Below are 23,728 nucleotides of genomic sequence, written 5' to 3' on the forward strand. Positions count from 1 at the left end.
GAAGCTCCCGACAAACAGTTTTTGTGCTGACGTTTGGTACTCGGTGGTGAGTGTTGCAAACGAGGACAGACGATTGTTACGAGTTACACGCTTCAGCACTCAACGATCCCGTTCTGTGAGCTTGTGTGGCCTACCTCTTCAAGGCTGAGCCGTTGTTGCTCCTAGACGTTTCCACACTAACAGTACTTACAGCTGACCGGGGCAGCTCCAGCAGGGCATAAATCTGACCAACTGACTTGTTGGAAAGGTGGCATCCTATGACGGTGCCACGTTGGAGGTCACGGAGTTCTTCAGTATGGGCCATTCTACTGTGAATGTTTGTCTTTCGAGACTGCATGACTATATGCTCAATTTTATATCTGTCAACAACAGGTGTTGCTGAAATAGCCTAATCCACTAATTTGAAGGGGTGCCCACATACTTGTAGTATATATGGATGGCTGTGCCATTTCATGACTTATTATGATTCCCAACTTACAGTTCTTGTCAACTACAATGTGGAATAACTCTTCCATATCCTATTACATGGACCACTGCACAATAGAATCAGGAAAGATGTAGGAGTGAGAACTATGACAGATTATACAAGTAAAATGCATTGGATGATTCCCAGAGGAAAATGCTGGGAAATTGGTATTTTTGAAGTACAGTACCATGTTTGTTTTCAAAGGTAAATATTGAAGAGTTATGTCCACAAATCTTTCACAATTGTGGGTTTTTTTCATCGGAAAAGATTGCTTATGACTACCTTTATGTGTGGGTAAAATATTACTGTTCTCAGATTTTTTTATTCATAGATTTTAGATGTGTATTAAAATGGCTTTTGTTGCAAAATGCTAATTATCCATTGTTTAGCTGGAATGGAATGTTCGTATCCTGTATATTCGACTGTGATATGTGGTTGTCTCTCACCTAGCAATCTTAAGATGAATGAATCACTCTGTGTCACGTCCTGACCAGCAGAGGGTGTAGTTGTGTAGTATTTTGGTCAGGACGTGGCAGAAGATGTCTGTAGGTTTGTTCTGGGTGTTGTGTTTCTATGTTGGTCTGTGTGGCTCCCGATCAGGGACAGCTGGTTATCGTTGTTCCTGATTGGGAGTCATATATTTAGGAGTATGTTTGTCACTTGGGTTTGTGGGTGGTTGTGTTAACACTGCTATGATTTTGTAAGTAGCCTGTCTGGAGTCGTTCGTGGTTATTGGTTTCTGTGTATACTTTGCTCTAAAATATTAAAAAGATGAGTATCCACATTCCGCCTGCAGTGTGGTCCCTTCAACACGGCAACAATTATGACACTCTGGATAAGAGCATCTGCTAAAAATGGCAAATGGCAATATTTTATATACATACCTCATTACTTTATTGATACATTTAAAAAAAAATGTTTTATATTAATGTCAGAAATGTAAAATTTCTACATTTGTTCTTAAAAATGTAATTACTTGTCACATTTGACTGTGTAAAACCTACAAGTAATACTTATTTGTCTGAGTGAGGTTCAGGCGGATATTTAGCATTTTGCAACAAAACATGATTATTTGTCTCCCTGTAATGAAACTTTCAAGTGATACTGTAGACTTCAAGCAAATACATTTGTTATTGAACAACCCCATGCCTTGATTAGGTGGTGAAAAAACAGTCTCTTTAAGTTCTTTAACCCTATTCTAAACGGTTTGTTGAGCATGTTTTGATAATGGATTTAGAAGTAGATATGAAAAAAATCTTCACTGGGATGGTCGACTCCCCAGCCCTCCTGCACCAATTTACATAATTTGTATCCTTTTGGGTTGCTGCAGTTCAGTGTTGTGGCACTCTAACTTTGCCCAATAAGAGGACTGTAAGAACTCAAAATCAGTCAGACATGGGATAAAAGGGAGGAATTCAGTTGTTGATGGATGAATATTGCACCATTTCTGTTAGGAATAAGAATATGGTAAATAGAAATGGTAATACAAAAAATGATATAATAGAAAACTACTCTTTGTCATGTATGGGGAACATGATGGACAAATGTACAGTTGCTAATTTGAAATTCAAGAAAAATACTTTGGGTGATATTGCACTACACACCACCTGAAAACTCATTAATTTAAATGTAATTAAATGTACATTTTTGGTCACCCCAAATTACCATAATGTGTCCAAATTTGACATCAGCCCTCATTTAACAATGCCTACCTACCTATGAAAGCCATTGAAGCAGAACTAAAGTAATTTCTGTTAGGCAAATTGCCCTTCTAATGTGCCATTGCTAATATGATCATCTTTAGACTTCTCAACCGCCAGGTAGAGCTCTAAATTTCCAAATTAAACAAAGTTTAACCCCCCCCCCCAATCGTGTTCGTGATAGTCATCTTTCCCTAGAGTGGTCATATTTGTTTTCTAGGCCAAACCATTCAGACGTTACAGACATTTCATTTTTTTGTGAGAAGACTGATTTTCAGGTTCTCATGATCTGACAAACACCGCTGTAGCTCTGCCACCTTCCACTTCAGATTCAGAAGGCCGCCATAGGCGGCTGTGGTGGAAAGTGGCCAAGCTACAGCGGTGTTTGATATCTCTAGCTTAAACTGACAAATTTTGACGGGGGTTTTCTTATTATGTTACTTAGATTGACTCACCGGTGAGTCAATAGACTCCATCTGAAAATGGATATATAGCGTTTTGGAATTAAACTCTTCATATGAGAAATGTTTGCAGTTTCAGGGATTGTTCTCATTTTCACTATTTTAACCATGGACTTTTGTATTGCAGAGAAAGATCACAATGACTGAGAGGTCCAATGAGAGGTCCATGCTTGAGAAAGAAAAACGGGTGAGATCCTCATTTCACAAGATGTTTGCCTATGCACTTTCTGTTTACTTCTCTCTTGTTCTGGTACAACATGTCTATTTGATTATATTTTATTAGTTCAAGTCATGGTCAGGCTGATAGCTCTGTCATATTTAGTCTCATTGTGGCTTGTGTCATCTCCTCTCTGTAGGAAACACGCGTCCTTCAGAAGAAGATATCAGACATGGAAGATGAAGTGAAGGTATCTGTCCCGGAATTTATCAATTTCCTCTAGATGGGCCAGCTGCAAAATCAAAATGTGCTATTTTACAAATTCATGAAAACAAAAATGTGCTTTTTGGTCTTAATTGAAGGTAAGGGTTAGGCATACGGTTAGCAGTGTTGAGAGGGTTAGGTTTAAAATCAGATTTCATGACTTTGTGGCTGTGCCAGCTAGAGACTACCCAACAGAGCTGCCTCCAGTACATGAGTCATCCCAAGATGGTGCAAGATGGCGCCGACAGAGATGGTCGCCTCGCTACTAGTACTTAGGAAACTAAGCAGTGTGTGTGTGTATATATATATATTTTTTATATTTTATATATATATATATATATATATATATAAAATAAAGGGAACACTTTAACAGCACATCCTAGATCTGAATGAAATAAATAATATTATTAAATACTTTCTTCTTTACATAGTTGAATGTGCTGACAACAAAATCACACAAAAATAATCAATGGAAATCCAATTTATCAACCCATGGAGGTCTGGATTTGGAGTCACACCCAAAATTAAAGTGGAAAACCACACTACAGGCTGATCCTACTTTGATGCAATGTCCTTAAAACAAGTCAAAATGAGGCTCAGGAGTGTGTGTGGCCTCCACGTGCCTGTATGACCTCCGTACAATGCCTGGGCATGCTCCTGATGAGGTGGCGGATGGTCTCCTGAGGGATCTCCTCCCAGACCTGGACTAAAGCATTCGCCAACTCCTGGACAGTCTGTGGTGCAACGTGGCGTTGGTGGATGGAGCGAGACATGATGTCCCAGATGTGCTCAATTGGATTCAGGTCTGGGGAACGGGCGGCCAGTCCATAGCATCAATGCCTTCCTCTTGCAGGAACTGCTGACACACTCCAGCCACATGAGGTCTAGCATTGTCTTGCATTAGGAGGAACCCAGGGCCAACCGCACCATCATATGGTCTCACAAGGGGTCTGAGGATCTCATCTCGGTACCTAATGGCAGTCAGGCTACCTCTGGCGAGCACATGGAGGGCTCTGCGGCCCCCCAAAGAAATGCCACCCCACACCATGACTGACCCACCGCCAAACCGGTCATGCTGGAGGATGTTGCAGGCAGCAGAACGTTCTCCACGGCGTCTCCAGACTCTGTCACGTCTGTCACGTGCTCAGTGTGAACCTGCTTTCATCTGCGAAGAGCACAGGGCGCCAGTGGCGAATTTGCCAATCTTGGTGTTCTCTGGCAAATGCCAAACGTCCTGCACGGTGTTGGGCTGTAAGCACAACCCCCACCTGTGGACGTCGGGCCCTCATACCACCCTCATGGAGTCTGTTTCTGACCGTTTGAGCAGACACATGCGCATTTGTGGCCTGCTGGAGGTCATTTTGCAGGGCTCTGGCAGTGCTCCTCCTTGCTCAAAGGCGGAGGTAGTGGTCCTGCTGCTGGGTTGTTGCCCTCCTACGGCCTCCTCCACGTCTCCTGATGTACTGGCCTGTCTCCTGGTAGCGCCTCCATGCTCTGGACACTACGCTGACAGACACAGCAAACCTTCTTGCCACAGCTCGCATTGATGTGCCATCCTGGATGAGCTGCACTACCTGAGCCACTTGTGTGGGTTGTAGACAACGTCTCATGCTACCACTAGAGTGAAAGCACCGCCAGCATTCAAAAGTGACCAAAACATCAGCCAGGAAGCATAGGAACTGAGAAGTGGTCTGTTGTCACCACCTGCTGAACCACTCCTTTATTGGGGGTGTCTTGCTTATTGCCTATAATTTCCACCTGTTGTCTATTCCATTTGCACAACAGCATGTGAAATGTATTGTCAATCAGTGTTGCTTCCTAAGTGGACAGTTTGATTTCACAGAAGTGTGATTGACTTGGAGTTACATTGTGTTGTTTAAGTGTTCCCTTTATTTTTTTGTGCAGTGTTATATATATATATATATTTTGTTTTTAAATGTATTATTTCTTACATTGTTAGCCCAGAAAATCTTAAGCGTTAATACATACAGCCGGAGCGAACTATTGGATATCAGAGCGATGTCATTTTACCAACATTAAGACCAGGAATACAACTTTCCCGAAGTGGATCCTTTGTTCGCACCACCACACAGGACATTGGATCTGATTCCAGAGGCCGACCCAAAACAACGACGCCGTAGAAGATGTAGATGGAGCGGTCTCCTGGTCAGACTTTGAAGCCGTGCACACCACTCACCGCTTACGAGTATATTACTCGCCAATGTCCAGTCTCTAGATAACAAGATAGACGAAATTAGGGCAAGGGTTGCTTTCCAGAGAGACATCCGGGATTGTAACATTCTCTGTTGCACAGAAACATGGCTCTCTCGGAATATGTTGTCGGAGTCGGTACAGCCACTGGGATTCTTTATGCATCGCGTCGACAGAAATGAACATCTTTCTGGGAAGAAGGGCGGGAGTGTATGCTTCATGATTAACAACTCATGGTGTAATCGTAACAACACACAGGAACTCAAGTCCTTTTGTTCACCTGACCTAGAATTCATTACAATCAAATGCCGAGCATATTATCTCCCAAGAGAATTCTTGTTGGTTATTGTCACAGCCGGGTATATCCCCCCTCAAGCCGATACCACAACGGCCCTCAAGGCACTTCACTGGACTCTATCCAAACAGGAAACCATATATCCTGAGGCTGCATTTATTGTAGCTGGGGATTTTAACAAAGCAAATTTGAGAACAAGTCTACCTAAATTCAATCAGCATATTGATTATAGCACTCGTGCGGGCAATACACTGGATCACTGCTACTCTAACTTCCGCAATGCATACAAGGCCCTCCCTCGCCATTCTGCAAATATGACCACAACTCCATTTTGCGCCTACCATTCTATAGGCAGAAACTCAAACAGGATGTACCCGTGACTATTCAATGCTGGTCTGACCAATCGAAATCCACGCTTCAAGATTGTTTTGATCACAGACTGGGAATGGTTCTGGGCAGCCTCAGAGAATAACATTGATTTATACGCTGATTCAGTGAGTGAGTTTATAAGGAAGTGCATTGGAGATGTTGTACCCACAGTGACTATTAAAACCTTCCCTAACCAGAAACCGTGGATAGATGGCAGCATTTGCGCAAAACTGAAAACACTAACCACTGCATTTTAACCATGGAAAGATGACTGGGAATATGGCAGAATACAAACCGTGTAGTAATGCCCTCCAAGGCAATCAAACAAGTGAAATATTGGTATAGAGACATGTGGCAGGGTCTACAGGCAATTATGGACTACAAAAAGAGAACCAGCCACGTCACGGACACCGACGTCTTGCTTCCAGACAAAGTAAACGCCTTCTTTGCTCGATTTGAGGATAATACGGTTTCACCGACGCGGCCCGCTATCAAGGACTGCGGGCCTCTCCTTCTCCGTGGCCGACGTGAGTAAGACATTTAAACGTGTTAACCCTCACAAGGCTGCCGGCCCAGACGGCATCCCTAGTCGCGTCCTCAGAGCATGCACAGACCAGCTGGCTGGTGTGTTTAAAGACATATTCAATCTCTCCCTATCCCAGTCTGCTGTACCCACAAGCTTCAAGATGGCAACCATTGTTCCTGTACCCAAGAAGGCAAACATAACTGAACTAAATGACTATCACCCAGTAGCACTCACTTCTGTCATCATGAAGTGCTTTGAGACACTAGTCAAGGATCATATCATTTCCACCTTACCTGCCACCCTAGACCCACTTCAATTTGCACACCGCCCCAATAGGTCGACAGACGATGCAATCGCCATCACACTTCACACTGCACACTGCTCTATCCCATTTGGACAAGAGGAATACCTATGTAATGCTGTTCATTGACTGCAGCTCAGCATTCAACACCATAGTACCCTCCAAGCTCGTCATTAAGCTTGAGGCCCTGGGTCTCAACCCCGCCCTGTGCAATTGGGTCCTGGACATTGAATGGCCGCCCCCAGGTGGTGAAGGTAGGAAACATCTCCACTTCGGTGATCCTCAACACTGGAGCCCCACAAGGGTGCGTGCTCAGCCCCCTCCTGTACTCCCTGTTCACCCATGACTGCGTGGCCATGCACGCATCCAACTCAGTCATCAAGTTTGCAGATGACACAAAAGTAGTGGGCTTGATTACCAACAATGACGAAACAGCCTACAGGGAGGAGGTGAGGGCACTCGGAGTGTGGTGTAAGGAAAACAACCTCACTCAATGTCAACAAAACAAAGGAGATGATCATGGACTTCAGGAAACAGCAGAGGGAGCACACCCCCCTATCCACATTAACGGGACAGCAGTGGAGAAGGTGGGAATTTGAAGTTCCTTATCGTACACATCACGGACAAACTGAAATGGTCCACCCACACAGACAGTTTGGTGTAGAAATGTAGCTTGTCACCTAAAACCCTCACACTTTTACAGATGCACAATTGAGAGCATCTTGTCGGGCTGTATCACTTCCTGGTATGGCAACTACACCACCCACAACCTCAAGGCTCTCCAGAGGGTGGTGTGGTCTGCACAACACATCACCAGGGGCAAACTACCTGCCCTCCAGGACACCTACAGCACCTGATGTCACAGGAAGGCCTAAAATATCATTAAGGACAACAACCACCCGAGCCACTGCCTACTTACCTTGCTACCATACAGAAGGCGAGGTCACTACAGGTGCATCAAAGCTGGGACAGAGAGACAGAAGCTGTTTTTCAATCTCAAGGCCATCAAACTGTTCAACAGCTGACACAGAGACGCTGATGCCTACATACAGCCTCGAAATCATTGGCCACTTTAATAAATGGATCACTAGTCACTTTAACCTGTTAAGGACAGACGTTCCGCTAGCGGAACCCCGTTCCGCCTGCGGAACCCCTAGCCAACAGCCAATGGCATCGCACGGCGCGAAATACAAAACCAACTAAAATACCACAATTCAATTTTCTCAAACAATCGACTATTTTACACCATTTTAAAGATAAGACTCTCGTTAATCTAACCACATTGTCCGATTTCAAAAAGGCTTTACAGCGAAAGCAAAACATTAGATTATGTTAGAGTACATAGACACAAATAATCACACAGCCATTTTCCAAGCAAGCATATATGTCACATAAACCCAAACCACAGCTAAATGCAGCACTAACCTTTGATCTTCATCAGCTGACACTCCTAGGACATTATGTTATTCAATACATGCATGTTTTGTTCAATCAAGTTCATATTTATGTCAAAAACCAGCTTTTTACATTAGCATGTGATGTTCAGAACTAGCATACCCATCGAATACTTCCGGTGAATTTACTAAATTACTCATGATAAACGTTCACAAAATACATAACAATTATTTTAAGAATTATAGATACAGAACTCCTTTATGCAATTGCTATGTCCGATTTTAAAATAGCTTTTTGGCGAAAGCACATTTTGCAATATTCTGAGTACATAGCTTGGCCATCACAGGCTAGCTAATTTGACACACACCAAGTTTGGGGCTCACTAAACTCAGAATTACTATTAGAAAAATTGGATTACCTTTGCTGTTCTTTATCAGAATGCACTCCCAGGACTTCTACTTCAACAACAGTTGTTTTGGTTCCAAATAATCCATAGTTATATTCAAATAGCTCCGTTTTGTTCGTGCGTTCAGGTCACTATCCGAAGGGTGACTCGCGAGCGCATTTCGTGACAAAAGAATTCAAAATATTCCATTACCGTACTTAGAAGCATGTCAAACGCTGTTTTAAAATCAATTGTTATGCTATTTTTCTCGTAAAATAGCGATAATATTCCAACCGGGCAACGTTGTATTCATTCAAAGGATGAAAAGAAAATGGAGTTGTCTCGTGAACGCGCATCTCAGTGTCACTGTCCCCAGGCTGACCACTTACAAACTCTGCTGCTGTACTTTGTCCAGAGACAGCAGACACCCCATTCCACTTTCTGGCGGCTTTAGAGAGCCAATGGAAGCCTTAGAAAGTGTCAAGTTACAGCACTGATGCTGTAATGTCGATAGAGATGCAACAGAAGGACAACAAATTGTCAGGGCACTTCCTGTATGGAATCTTCTCAGGTTTTGGCCTGCCATATGAGTTCTGTTATACTCAGACACCATTCAAACAGTTTTAGAAACTTTAGAGTGTTTTCTATACAAATCTACTAATTATATGCATATTCTAGTTTCTGGGCAGGATTAGTAACCAGATTAAATCGGGTACGTTTTCTATCCGGCCGTGAAAATACTGCCCCCTATCCCAAAGAAGTTAATAATGTTTACATATCTTGCATTACTCATATCTATATAGTGTATTTTATACCATCTATTGCATCTTGTCAATGCCGCTCTGTCATTGCTCATATATATTTATATGGACATATTCTTATTCCATCCCTTTACTTAGATTTGTGTGTATTTGGTAGTTGTGGAATTATTAGATTACTTGTTAGATATTACTGCATGGCCGGATCTTGAAGCACAAGCATTTCGCTACACTCACATTACCATCTGCTAACCATGTGTATGTGACCAATAAAATTTTATTTAACTTGGTAAATACCAACCTGCTTGAATTTACTGAGTTGATACTGAGAGTTGTTCATTGTTTGACCAATTCAGGGCCATTTTCTTGTGGCTTATTGCCAGTTCTTGTCTCTCTTGAGAATATTTCCAATAGACTAAACTGAGCCACAGCAGAGACAGAACATATTCCCAAAACACACTCTCCACAAGAGGCCCAGCTATCACAAAGCTGCCCTGCAGACAAACAGAGAACAAGAACTATCAGGAGAGGCTCTGGGATGTGACTTGGTACTATAGTGTTACTGTCTATCAAATGGCACCCGATTCCCTATAATGCACTGCTTTGTGACGTGATATTCTAAGATGACATCGTTTGTCACCATTAAGCCACGTTGGCTGTGGCATGTAAGAGTGCTTTGATTGATATTCATCGAGTGAGCAAGCCATTAGTATTTGTCTGCATTCACTACTGCCACAAGCATCTGCAGTGTTCCATTCACGAGGGTACAGACAACAACTTCTTATCATCTCTGAATGAGAGCTCGCCATAAAGATGGAACACTGAACTGAATATATAATATCTCTATGGGCAAACACTGTGGGGCCATACTTGCGAACATAAGCAACCATTTAAATTTATATGGATTCTCCAGCTCAAAATGCGTATCAGCCAATGAAAGGCATTGATTTACTTGCATGTGATAGAACGCCTAATTTGTAGCTGGTCCCATCAGATAACATGGCACACGTTAACGCTATGCTAACTTTTTCATTAGCCTATGAAAGATCTTAAACTTTATATCCACCATCCAATGGCATTTCTTAAAATAGGTCAACCCTGGCCACTAGAGAGAGATTTTAAACCTACAAATTCAAGGTTTACTTGTTACATTGGTCTGTAACAAAATGCCATGGGCCAATATTGAACCGATGCATCCTTGACTAGGCTACAAGTGGTAGACAACATTTTCACGTTTTCACACATAAATGAGGTCCTTACAATGTGTAAGTTTATTGTACATCATTAAAAAACTTGAAGAGCCTTATGGATTTGTCAAATAGTAGCTATATCATTGTCATCATCGCTTCTCTGTGGTACACACTGCTAAAGAGGATGACTTACAATCGATAGTGCACTTTAACCGTGGGTTTGAACCCCCCTCGCTTTTTGGTTGAGGAAAACACTGTTCACTGCCAGTCCTTATGCTCGATTCGAAACGCATGTGACAAAGTGGATGATTATTTAAAAAAAATATATTATAACAATGCATAGCGTTTATCCTGCATGTAAGTGTAACCTACAAACTAATATAATAATGACAGCCAACTGTCTTCCAACATTAAAACTGTCAATTTCGAGTCCTGCAGACTTCTTTAAAATAACTACAATACTGCCATCTGTAGGACGATAACGAGAGTGCACATTACCTGATGTACACATTGTAATGCTCATGTTTTTTGCATCAAATAACGCATATATGATGAAGTAGATGATTAAAAATGCCTTCATTTAGGTGTACACATCCATGTGATATAGCCTATCCAATGTGATTATTAGGCAACAGCAGTGTGTTTGTGTGTAAGGCTGAAGAAAGAGGTAGCTCCTTTATTAAGTTCATTTATAATCTTCATTTTCAAGCTGTTGGCTGTAGGCATCCCTTTTCAACACACTAACAGTGCTTGGCTCGGGCAGGAGCTCACCAGAGTACCGGCACCACAAATTTGTGCAATACCTGCACCTAAATATAAAGAGTACCGGCACACAAAATAAATACCGGCACTTATTTTATTTTAGTCCACACTGACATAATGCATAGAAATAAACATTTCAGAGGGGCGGTTGGACTTCAAACCCTTCTACAATCTGCGACAATTACGTGGACTAGGCACTTTACACAGTGTAATTTGACCAGTCAGTCAAATACATGTGATAGTTGCTTTGATTATCAGAACATTATTTTGGACTTAGGTATGTTAAGGAACATGTCCAACTACTTAAATTATTTTAATTGGCTGATGCACTTGTGCCAGGATACAATCAGTGCCACCTGTTGAAGTTAGCATGGGGCTAACGTGTGCCACGTTATTTGATGGAACAAGCTACAATTGAAAATTTGTCACAAATCAAATCAAACTTTATTTGTCAAATGCGCCGAATACAGCAAGTGTAGACCTTACTGTGAAATGCTTACTTACAAGCCCTTAAACAACAGTGCAGTTCAAGAAGAGTTAAGAAATGATTTACCAAATAAACTAAAGTGAAAAATAATAAAAAGTAACATAATAACGAGGCTATATACAGGGAGTAGCAGTACCGAGTCGGTGTGCAGGGGTACAGGTTAGTTGAGGTAATTTGTACATGTAGGTAGTGGTCAAAATCAATGATTTTAATTGGCTAATACACATTTTGAGCTGGAGAACCCATTTAACTAAAAGGTTGCTTATGTTTTCAAGTATGGCCCCAGGTGACTGAGGAGAGAGGGGTGATGAATATGTCAGTCATTGTCATTTGTTCTGTATATCACAATTGGACGAGAGTTTTTTTTTTTTGTAAATCAGCTTGAATTGGTACACTTTTAGCTTTCCCTTTAACAAACAGTACAGCATGTAGATGTTATGTTTCAATAACCCCAATCCTAACCCTTCTCTGTTTGCTTGTTGTCTGCTGTCCTCCACAGATCCAGACAGAGCTGAAGAATGAGAACCAGAGACTGAAGGACGAGAACGGAGCCTTAATCCGGGTCATCAGTAAACTGTCTAAGTGAGAGGAGGAAGAGGATGATCCAAGACTTTATTTCCAATTTTTACTACAACTACACCACCACCACCACCAACCACCACTACATTCAAAGCATGACAGGAATGACAGATAGGTGCCAACTTTAAATACTTTTTTGATGCTCCTTTCACTTTTCTCCTCTGTCCTCTGTTGATGGTGATAGTGTTCACATACAGATAATATATTAGCATTTTTAAGTGTATTTATGGATTGTTATAATGCCTACTTATATCGTCACAGCACATTATACTGTACGAATGTCTACGAAGGTTTAATCTATGAACTGGTGTAACAGTTGATATATTATGATGTTCTATATAATTAAGTTACATTTAATGTTTATTTTAAAACTGCATCACCTGAAAAGTCTCCTGAACCTTGTATAAATTATTTATAATGATTGTCTACGCTGCAATCCAATGCAATCTCTTGTATGCACTGTCATCAAATGGTCATGTGTGGTAATGCATCTTACTGCAGAGGCCTACAGTATGTATGACATGATCGACAACCAGGGTTGGTACACATTTGTAAGCAATAATAAAGCAGGTAAAGATGATATGAAGAGGTGAATTTGAAAATATAATACAAAAACGATGTTGTTTACAAACCACGCAAGACAAGCATACTTAAAAGACCTTTATTTCCTATGATAACATATAGATACGTCTGTGGAGACATTCCATGTTTTTGTTCCCTTGAGGTTCTTAATAATATCACATTGACTGATATATTGATACAAGAGCTGGAGGATTTGGAGTCTTTTGCTGGACAACAACATGTTTGTTGGTAGGGAAATAAATCATGCAATCCACAAAAGGCACAACTACTGACACACACACACATACGCACACCGCTACAACGAGACAAAACAATCAAGTTTAAGCGTTTCCCTTGTCCATGTTGTTGAACAGTATAGAAGGAGAGAAGGGAGTGAAGAGGAGAGGCAGAGGGGAACAGTTCTTTGGAAGTCTTGAAGTATGGAGGCCATGGAGGATCAAAACGCATAAAGAGGAACCTTATTTCTTTTTTTTAAGCAGCAAGGTTGGCAGTATTGCATTGCGAATGTAGCTCTGCACTGTTTGGGTTCGCCCCATACTCAAAAGAGTTCCATAGACCCAGGAAGACAGGGATTTTGTTGCCTGCATTGCAGTAATTTGAAAAAACCCACTCAGTTTCTGTTGTTCACTGAGAAAACGTTAGAAGAACACAGGCGTTATTGGTCCTATTGCAAATACAACTTTTAAAATAGACAGAATAATGGTCTATAAAACAATCATAATCAACCCAAGCATACTCAATAGGAGGGATATGGAAAACATGTGAGGAAGTAACAGTATTCATTCATCACCACAATTAAACTCATATTTTGAGTAATAACTGCATTACTGGAATGGAGGTTATACTGTATGGGTTATATAAATCAGATGTATACTTGCAATCGGTGTATTAAGAGCATGGAAAAATGAACGTAATTTTTCAATCGAGTAACATTTCACTATTTTTCTGCTATTGGCTCTTTATGCTAACATAAACATTGTTTTTGCATTCCATGTGCAAATTATGCAAATGACTGAAGGTTAATTTAAACTTTTTCCGAACATAGGTATGTATATGATCATCCCAGAAAGCCAAGCAGTCATATGATTTAATATATGCAGAGGCATGTATATCTTACAATATTAACTCAAAGTCATGCCAATAATGTCGGTAAACGTAACCACTATTATCATGTTAAGTATCTATATATAAGCAAAACACATATTATATAATGTGGGTGAAAATCCAACAGAGCTGGCACAGGTGATTATATAGAGGAACAAATATAATATAATTCACATATAAATATACATATTCAGTAGATCATTTTGAAGCTATTCTGTCATAGGAAAGTGATAAAGTCTGAACCAGCCACTCTGTTAATATCTCTATAAGGTTTTTATATGAGTAGTAATATACATTTGCTCAGAGTATAGATCCCTAAGAGGTGTTTTAGGCTTGGTTACAAACCTCACAGATGAGCTCTAATGTTTCAGTGCTCAAGTTGTATGGCTTTTCTTCTTATTTTGATCAACATACTAAAAAATACATATTTAACTGTTATATTAAGCATTGAATGACAGCAAGCAGAGGTCTACTCAGGGTACAAATATATATATAAGAGGTATTGAAAGAGGGCTATAAGTCCATGCTTTGACTTCTATAGAGTGAGTTATGAACCTGTCACTAAACAGTCTAAGGAAGGTCTAGTACTTGGACTTAAATTTGTGTAGTACCATCATCTGATTTAGTAATGGGCCAATACTGGTCAACCCAACACAACAGATATAAATTATTTTTGATAAGGCAGTTACTACAACCTCTGGCAGGATAAATGAAGGAAACACTTATGGTACATATAATTACAAAGCAAGAGAGCTAGTGAATGTTGTCCTTTTGAAATAAATACACAATAAATCATGGCCATCAAAGACCATGCACACATACAAGTGAATGCAGGACATGTTAGTAATATTGCATTTTTACTTGTTGTATATATTAAAGTATTTAGGGTTGACCACAGTAGACAGGTTGAAAGGATTATACAATTAACACATACTAAAAACAAGCATGCAACATTTTGGTCTGCTAAATGAATGCCCACACAGTAAAAATCAACACTTGAATTCCAGGCAAGAAAATAGCCTTTAAAATCCATATACTATGCAGACATACATTGAGTCCCATAGCCTTTAGGGAAAATACATAAAATGTGCAGTCAATGCATATTTTCTCTCCATTTTATTATCAAAATGACATTGGACACAAACACACATACACAATATAATTATGATTTCTCTTTAAAACATGCTGATATTTACAACATTGTATAGATACATGCTGTATTAACAAATTTGCTCAATGCATAATGTTTACAGAAGGAAGAGAGAGAGGGAGGCAAAACTACAATGGACTTATTAGCATTCTAACGTTCACCCTCCTTTCAGTTTGATCAGCTTATATACAATGGCCTCTTGGACATCAAAATCATAGGATGTCTGAATGAACAACGCCCTTGGGAAAAACAGGTTTGAATAAACAGCGGACAATGCACAATGTTTCAGTACTTTGGCATCTTACAGTAAGGGTCACATACTAAGCAGGTTGCTGATGAGTGTGTGGTGCAAAAGCCAAAGCTATTGCCATGAAGATTTGCACAAAGCATAAATCATGCTTACTTTACTCTCGTTTGTTTCATGCAAAAGCTGCATTTGAATGTACCGGTTGCTTGATGATTACCTTTTCATCATTACAATGTGAGCATCCGAAAATGGAATGGATACCCACACTACTACAGTCATCCTCAGCTGAGAGAAATAGACTTTGGGCCTCATGCAAGCACACATTTTAACTGAGAAAACATCCCCTCCAGTATGTTTGTATCAGTCATTTCAGAGATGCACAGTGATTTATAATTCACAGGCAGTGGCTGTAACAAGCAGATGGTCCCATTTTATAACATATGCCCCTTTCATCTTGATAGCACTAATGCCAAATATGAATTCACAATAGTGTACAGGGTATAATGTTGTTTTAGTAGAATATGATTAATAATTTTTCTTTCTTTTCTTGAACATAAATCCTCAACATTCTGTATCTTCAACGACATAATTTAATCTCTTTCTTCATTTTTACTTTGGCCATGGATAAGTAATCACATTTACATCCAAGTGGTCAAAAAAGGTCTGCAACACATTGGCAGTTTCCTTGGACTGTGTCATTATGACTTTTGCCAGGTATACAGTTTACCTCAGTGCACATTAAGTTGAGAGCCTAATGTACTTCAACTGTTTCATCAAAAAGGCACCCATGAACTCCTCCCATGAACTCCTCCTCCTCCCAGCCATAACTGCATAGAAATTGTTTGATTAATAATCATTAACTGCAAAGTCAAATGTCATTTTTGCCATAATATGCCTCTCTTTCATATGTAGGGGAATACATATAATAATAATCAGAAAATTGGAATAACAAAAAAACATTGCATTGTGAAGTTCTGTTAAAGACATTCTGGAATGGATTTCTGCATTGTATTAACTTTATACCTAATACCATCTCACCTAAACCCTTTACATAAGAAGATTTCAAACGGTTCAGTATGAGACATTTCTCAATATTCATTCTACTGCAAGATATGGCACACTTATGGTTTGAGAACAAGATATATGCTATTAGGAATCGGTTTGGCATGGTTTATGTAGAGCAGTGAGAGCATAAGTAAAGCATGCATAATGTTCTATAAACTAAATGAAGAAGCTATAACCATCATCACATTCATTGAGCCTTTCTCTAAGCATTCATTATCAGCATCTAAGCATCTGGTGCTAAAAAGCATGCCGAAATGAAACACAGATCCATTTATCAATCCTTCAATCTCCCTCTTCTCACAATACACTAAATATGTGAAATGCTATGATGTTGAAAAAGTGTTGTTTATGTTCATCAATTGAACTATGAATAAGCTGATATTGTAGATGTTTCTTTTTTTTGTTCAGTGTTTCAAGTAGACATGACAGAATCATGTGCAAGTCATGAGTTTCATGCAGTGTAGGAGGGTTGGGGAGGGAGGGTTTCTGAGTTGGTTAGTTGGTAATCAAATCGGCAAAGTTAAGTTACTTTTTTGCATTTAAACCTGCCAGCGCCGCATCTATATCCTCCTCCTGTTGTAGTGGATGCCACTGGGCAATGGGACGCCTGGGGTTAGAGAGCATGTCAGACCAATGCTTCAGACCAGGGCCCGTCGCCTTGCTTCCCACAAATATCTTCCCAATGGCGTCATTCTTGCCAATCTTGTCATAATCAAACACTGTCACCACCACCAAGATTTTCTAAAGAGGAAAGAGAGAAAATAAATGTTTATAGGAGATTGTGCATGTGTGCACTCGCATAATCACGTAACCCTTCATATGCAAGCCTCATACAGTAGGTATTAAACCACTAGGGCTTAAAATAAAGCTTAAGATTTTCTTGTAATTGCTGTAAGCATCAAAGCATAACAAAAATCTAAATGTGGTTGTAGGCCGACAGAAAATAGAAATAACACCACTTCAACAAACTGTATGAAAAAATATAAATCCTTTGCTCGTCAAATATGTAAAGTGTTCTATACCTGCATCATGTCCATTGGGATCTCAAAGCTGAAGGACTCGTTGTAGTATGGATTCAGAGTGTTCTTCTTCACCGTGGTCTTCTTCTTCTTCAGTTTCTTGCCGCCCTGCAGCAACGCAATCTTCACATATGGATCTGCAAAGAAAGACCAACAGATATTTAATCACTCGTTTCATGTTTCCTTGCATTGCTTCGGTAGAGCAAAATTGTGACGTGATATGAGTTGCTTGCTAATTAGAAAAATAATTCAGGGAGCTCATTAATGTAACATACAGTAATGCAATGTCTGCAAATAAATCAGAGGCCCTGCATCACTGAGATGTTTAATTAATGGCAGATTGGCATGCCTGCTTGGTTGGAAATGATCTATTGTTATGTCCAGTGGTTTGCCCTACCAGACAGTCCACCCACAAGCTTGTTTTTAACGCTAGACATGTTTTTCCCCCAAATAGTACCAAAATAGGGTAATTTGATTTGTGACCCTATTTTGGGGCTTTGTAGACTCCTTTCTTGAAGGTGCTATGTAGAACCGCCTATCAAAGGTTCAATAAAGAATCAGTTCTATCATGAGACGGTTTCGAATAGCATAATAAACATTTGACCTCTGTAACAGTTATCTACAGGTAATTAGTATATGATATGTATGATGATGATCTGTTTTTAACATTGTTATGCTGCTGTGTTGTAGTATGGGGTTGATCATGCTTAATTACTCTCACCTGGGAGTTGTATCAACCTGACTCAACCATGTCAAATGATGAAGTTAGTCCAAAAATATAAACTCGAATATACTTGCAGACCCTTCTCACTGATGGTATCGGACTAGCCACCTCAACAGAACCCATGAATATAAACACACAGACACAATACAGGTAGAATAAAACAACAAAATAATAGGTACCACACAGGAAGTGAAATAATGCCACATAAAGAACAGGAATTCATAATTACCCAGAACCATCTAGCGAAGGACTGCTTGAATATTGTAAAGATCAATTTGGAAGGGAAGGGTTCTACATAGAGAAAGGTTCTTTGAGAAGACATGGTTCTACATAGAACCATCACTCACTGCAAAGAACCTCTCAAGAACCCTTTAAGAATCTCAAGAGTAAACTGTACGTCCAGTGGAAGTCTTAACGTACCAGACAGTCCACCCACGTCCATCTTCTTGAGGTTCTTTGCCTCCAGGATACAGACAGTGAGTTTGCCAGCGGTGGGCACGTAACGGAGAGAGATACAGATGTCTCCCAGCTTCTCAGGCTGCATGGAGATTAAGGACAGAGAGAGGGCAAGCACAGAGAGAACAACGACACAGAGAGGGAAAGATAGACAAAAAATAAATAAAACAATTGTCAGAGTTTGGCTGTTGTTACTTCTGATGGGGCAACACTCCCGTCCAACGATTGACTTAGTTCAATAAATAAAATAAAAAAATTATAAATTATAAATAGCATGAATAGATTTTCTTTTTCAGCTCATACCTCCTCTTTGTCTGCACTCTCCAAATCCTTCCATTCTTCGATGGGCTGTCCCAGATCAATGGTGTTCATCGGGATCTTCACCTCTCCAATGATGTCATGCTTGGAGAATCGGTCGTAGTCAAAGACTGACATCACCAGGGTTTTTCCACCGAGCTCAGCATACGGTAACTGATGAAGGAACACATCAACAACAACAACACCACCACAACACAACACCAACACAACTGAATTATTAAGTCTGAATGTAAAACCACATGCCCCTCTTTGTAAATGTCCATACTTTATGTCTCACTATGTCCACACGCACAGTACGTGCTATCAATAAAACATTATTATTATTGTTTATTTTTTAAGTAAACATAAACATATATTATTTGGTGCCATGGGCTGCTGGCAAGACATTGATTGCCGATACATTAGTAATACAGCACAATGGCAGCCAACATACACTGCGTTTTTATAACAGAGAACAGGACAGGCAGAACATGGGTTAGGCTGGATTATAATGTGTAGCTTTGGTTTTACTAGGAAAACATCTAAGGAGAGATCATTTATTCAGCTCTAAAGCATCAAAGCATAATTATAGTATACAATATGGGTTCTGTTGATTCTATCCAGCCCTTGCAGACCTGGAGTATAATACATTATAGCATGTTTAGACATTCCCTTTCCTGTGGTAAATTGGCTCACTGACAAATATAAATAAAAATACATTCTAAAGAGGTTTGGGGTCAATTCTTATTTGAGTTGCGAATTGCTCTTTAATTCCAATTAAATTATTCAATTTGAATTCAATTACAATTGGCCACACCACACAGGGAGCAGCATTTTAATTGAATTTGAATTAAAGGAAGTAGAACTTTATTCAATGAAACTCAGGTGGCTTATTTATTCTACACATATCCATAAAAATTCTTATTTTGACATCATGTATGGTTACCAATACCAAATAGCATAAGGTTTAAAACTCAATCTCCTAAAACAATTTAAAATAATTACATTAGTCTGTAAATATTCTAAGATCATGTTGTGGGTTGTCTATAATGATTCATAATTCCCTTAATGTCTTTAAATAGCTGAAAAAATATATGCATTTCCCAGAATGCTAATGCATCAAACACTGCAGTGTAGAAGGGAACAATCTAACATCTGGGTCATTCCGCCAATTCGGTGCCTTTTGAGAAGTGTAATCTGGTCCCGAAAAAAAACCCGTTTTACTTCACCTCAATTTAACATTCTGTCATAAAGAGCATAAAGAGCACAGATTCAACTTAATACAAAAATGCAACAGTAAGAGAATATTAAGTGACAAATAAAGTAACAGGTTTGACAGTGACAGGGATGACTGTGACAGGGTTGACTGTAACAGTGTTGACGATTTCATCTTAAATAGGCCATAAATCCCCTTGTGACGGGGAATGGAAGCTTGTTGTGTGCAACGGGGAGGGGCAATTGGATGCAAGCTTACATTTGTATTTATTTATTGTTAAAACATTTCTAGCCTGTCTATCTATGGGTAACATGTTTGCCGTGTTATGCTCGACCAGCTCATTTTTCCAGCACAAAACACTAGAAAAGGACTAAAAAGAGTAGAACCAGCTCATTTGCTTTTACACTATGATTTTACTATTAGATGTTCAATGTTTCTGTAGAAAAAAACTACTACCATGTCAAAACGAGAATTCAGTTCACGTAACAGGGTTGACCGTAAAGCGCAACTGAAGGCAATAAACAACTTCTCTGATAGAAAACGGCCTATGTGTCATCAATATAAGTCAGAAACATTTATTCTAGTGTCCAAATTTACTACAAAGTGTAAATAGGATCGTTTTGTTCATAAAGTCAGTCTCGTCCGAAACAGTGCTTAATGAGCAACAGACAAAACACATGCAGAATCATTCGCTCTTTGAAGCTAGAATCCGTAGCGGTGAAACTGCCACGTCCGTTTGCGATATTACAACAACAAAGATATTACTTCAAAAAACATCATTGCACCTCATTGCACATGCGTATCTACTACGATTTTTTTTCTACCATGACGCTGGATGCTCATTTCCTGAAAACAAAAGTTGCGCCTGGGACGGTCAGTGGCACTTTTTCACCTATCGTGGATCTAAAATGAGAGACAGACAAACGAATCACATGAAATACTGTCAGTAAAATCCTGAGAATGAGACTTTCATGTTTCACGTCTCAGTTGAATTGATTTGAACTGCTTTGAATTAAATTATACACTGGGTGTACAAAACATTACGAACTCCTTCCTAATATTGAGTTGCACCCCATTTTGCCCTTAGAACAGCCTCAATTGCTCTGGGCATGGACTACAAGGTGTCGAAAGCATTCCACAGGGATGCTGGTCCATGTTGACGCCAATGCTTCCCATAGTTGTATCAAGTTGGCTGGCTGGCCTTTGGGTGTTGGACCATTCTTAATGCACAATGGAAACTGATGAGCGTGAAAAACCCAGCAGTGTTGCAGTTCTTGACACACTGAAACCGGTGTGCCTTGCACCTACTACCATACCCTGTTCAAAGGCACTTCAATATTTTGCCTTGCCCATTCACCCTCTGAATGGCACACATACACAATCTGTCTCCATTGTCTCAAGGCTTAAAAATCCTTCTTTAACCTGTCTGCTCATCTTCATCTACACTGATTGAAGTGGAGTTAACAAGTTAAATGAATAAAGGATCATAGCTTTCACCTGGATTCACCTGTTCAGTCTGTCATGTCTATCACTAATGGCGCCAGAGGAGATGGCTGCCGTTTTACGGGCTCTTGACCAATTGTGCTATTGTGCGTGTTTTTTTCACATTATTTGTAACTTATTTTGTACATAATGTTTCTGCCACCGTCTCTTATGACCGAAAAGAGCTTCTGGATATCAGGACAGTGATTACTCACCTCATAGTGGACAAAGATTTTTTTAACGAGTCGGACGCAAAGGATTTACTTCAGATACCGGACAAGGCCCAAATCCCCGTCATTCGCAGGAGAAAGAGACAGCGATATCGGGGATGTAGGTTGGGGTGCCTTGTAAGGATACGACAGCGAATGGGTAATCCGCCTCTACCATCAACCCTCTTAGCCAATGTGCAATCATTGGATAATAAAATGGATGAGCTCCGATCAAGACTAACATACCAACGAGACCGTAGTATCTTATATTTCAACGAGTGGCTATAAGACGACATGGATAACATACAGCTGGCTGGGTTTTCCATGCATCGGCATGATAGAACAGCTGCCTCCGGTAAGACAAGGGGAGGCGGTCTTGTGTCTATTTGTAAATAACAACTGGTGCACGAAATCTAATATTAAGGAAGTCTCGAGGTTTTGCTCGTCTGAGGTAGAATATCTCACGATAAGCTGTAGACCACACTATTTACCGAGAGAGTTTTCATTAAAAAAATTCGTAGCTGTCTATTTACCACCACAAACCGATGCTGGCACTAAGACCACACTCAAACACCAGTATAAGGCCATAAGCAAACAAGAAAATTCTCATCCAGATGCGGCGCTCCGAGTGGCCGGGGACTTTAATGCAGGGAAACTTAAATCCGTGCAACCAGAGGAGAAAAAAAACTCTAGACCACCTTTACTCCACACACATAGACGCGAACAAAGCTCTCCTTCACCCTCCATTTGGAAAATCTAACTATAACTCTATCCTCCTGATTCCTGCTTACAAGCAAAAACAAAAGCAGGACGTACCAGTCCCTCGATCAATACGGAAGTGGTCAGATGTTGCAGATTCTAAGCTACAGGATTGTTTTGCTAGCACAGACTGGAATATGTTCTGGGATACTTCCGATGGCATTCAGGAGTATACCACATCAGTCACTGGCTTCATCAATAAGTGCATCAACGACGTCGTCCCCAAAGTGACCGTACATACATACCCCAACCAGAAGCCATGGATTACAGGCAACATCCGCAATGAACTAAAGGGTAGAGCTGCCGCTTTCAAGGAGCGGGATTCTAACCCGGACGCTTATAAGAAATCCCGCTATGCCCTCCGACAAACCATCAAACAGGCAAAGGGTCAAAACAGAACTAAGATTGAATCGTACTACACCGGCTCTGACGCTCGTCGGATGTGGCAGGGCTTGCAAACTATTACGGACTATAAAGGGAAGCACAGCCACGAGCTGCCCAGTGACACAAGCCTACTAGATGACTTAAATGACATCTAAGCTCGCTTTGAGGCAAGCAACAGTGAAGCATGCATAAGAGCACAAGCTGTTCCGGTCGACTGCGTGATCATACTTTCCGTAGCCGATGTGAGTAAGACCTTTAAACAGGTCAACATTCACAAGGCCGCAGGGCCAGACAGATCACCAGGACGTGTACTCCGAGTATGCACTGTCTTCACTGAAATTTTCAACCTGTGCCTGACCGAGTCTGTAACACCAACATGTTTCAAGCAGACCACCATAGTCCCTGTGCCCAAGAACACCAACACCACTCACATCTGTAGCCATGAAGTGCTTTGAAAGGCTGGTCATGGCTCACATAAACACCATTATCCCAGAAATCCTAGACCCACTTCAATTTTCATACTGCCCCAACAGATCCACAGATGACGCAATATCTAAGTCACTCCACTCTGCCCTTTCCCACCTGGACAAAAGGAACACCTACGTGAGAATGCAATTCATTGACTACCGCTCAGCGTTCAACACCATAGTGCCCTCAAAGCTCATCACTAAGCTAAGGATCCTGGGACTAAACACCTCCCTCTGCAACTGGATCCTGGACTTCCTGAT

General features: G+C 40.4%; 2 protein-coding genes across 6 annotated transcripts in view; one reads left to right on the plus strand and one right to left on the minus strand.

Annotated features, from left to right (window-relative positions):
- Window positions 1-12,886, plus strand: part of LOC106582710 (protein phosphatase 1 regulatory subunit 12B) — a 35,649-nt gene extending 22,763 nt beyond the window's left edge. Inside the window, exons 5-7 of the mRNA XM_014166045.2 lie at window positions 2,755-2,814; window positions 2,984-3,034; window positions 12,227-12,886. Coding sequence (XP_014021520.1) covers window positions 2,755-2,814; window positions 2,984-3,034; window positions 12,227-12,313 — 198 coding nt within the window. The 3' untranslated portion in view covers window positions 12,314-12,886. The remainder of the gene's footprint in view (window positions 1-2,754; window positions 2,815-2,983; window positions 3,035-12,226) is intronic.
- Window positions 12,887-12,953: 67 nt separating this feature from the next.
- The window catches only part of LOC106582708 (synaptotagmin-2), a 94,350-nt gene continuing 83,575 nt past the window's right edge, over window positions 12,954-23,728 (minus strand). For all 5 annotated transcript variants that reach the window (XM_014166042.2, XM_014166039.2, XM_045705416.1 and 2 more), the window contains exons 6-9: window positions 18,957-19,124; window positions 18,618-18,735; window positions 17,477-17,610; window positions 12,954-17,195 (exon numbers count right to left, since the gene is read on the minus strand). In XM_014166042.2, the coding sequence (XP_014021517.1) occupies window positions 16,980-17,195; window positions 17,477-17,610; window positions 18,618-18,735; window positions 18,957-19,124 (636 nt within the window). In that variant the 3' untranslated portion in view covers window positions 12,954-16,979. The remainder of the gene's footprint in view (window positions 17,196-17,476; window positions 17,611-18,617; window positions 18,736-18,956; window positions 19,125-23,728) is intronic.

This window comes from Salmo salar, chromosome ssa22 (assembly GCF_905237065.1).
Source record: "Salmo salar chromosome ssa22, Ssal_v3.1, whole genome shotgun sequence".
Taxonomy (NCBI): Eukaryota; Metazoa; Chordata; class Actinopteri; order Salmoniformes; family Salmonidae; genus Salmo; species Salmo salar.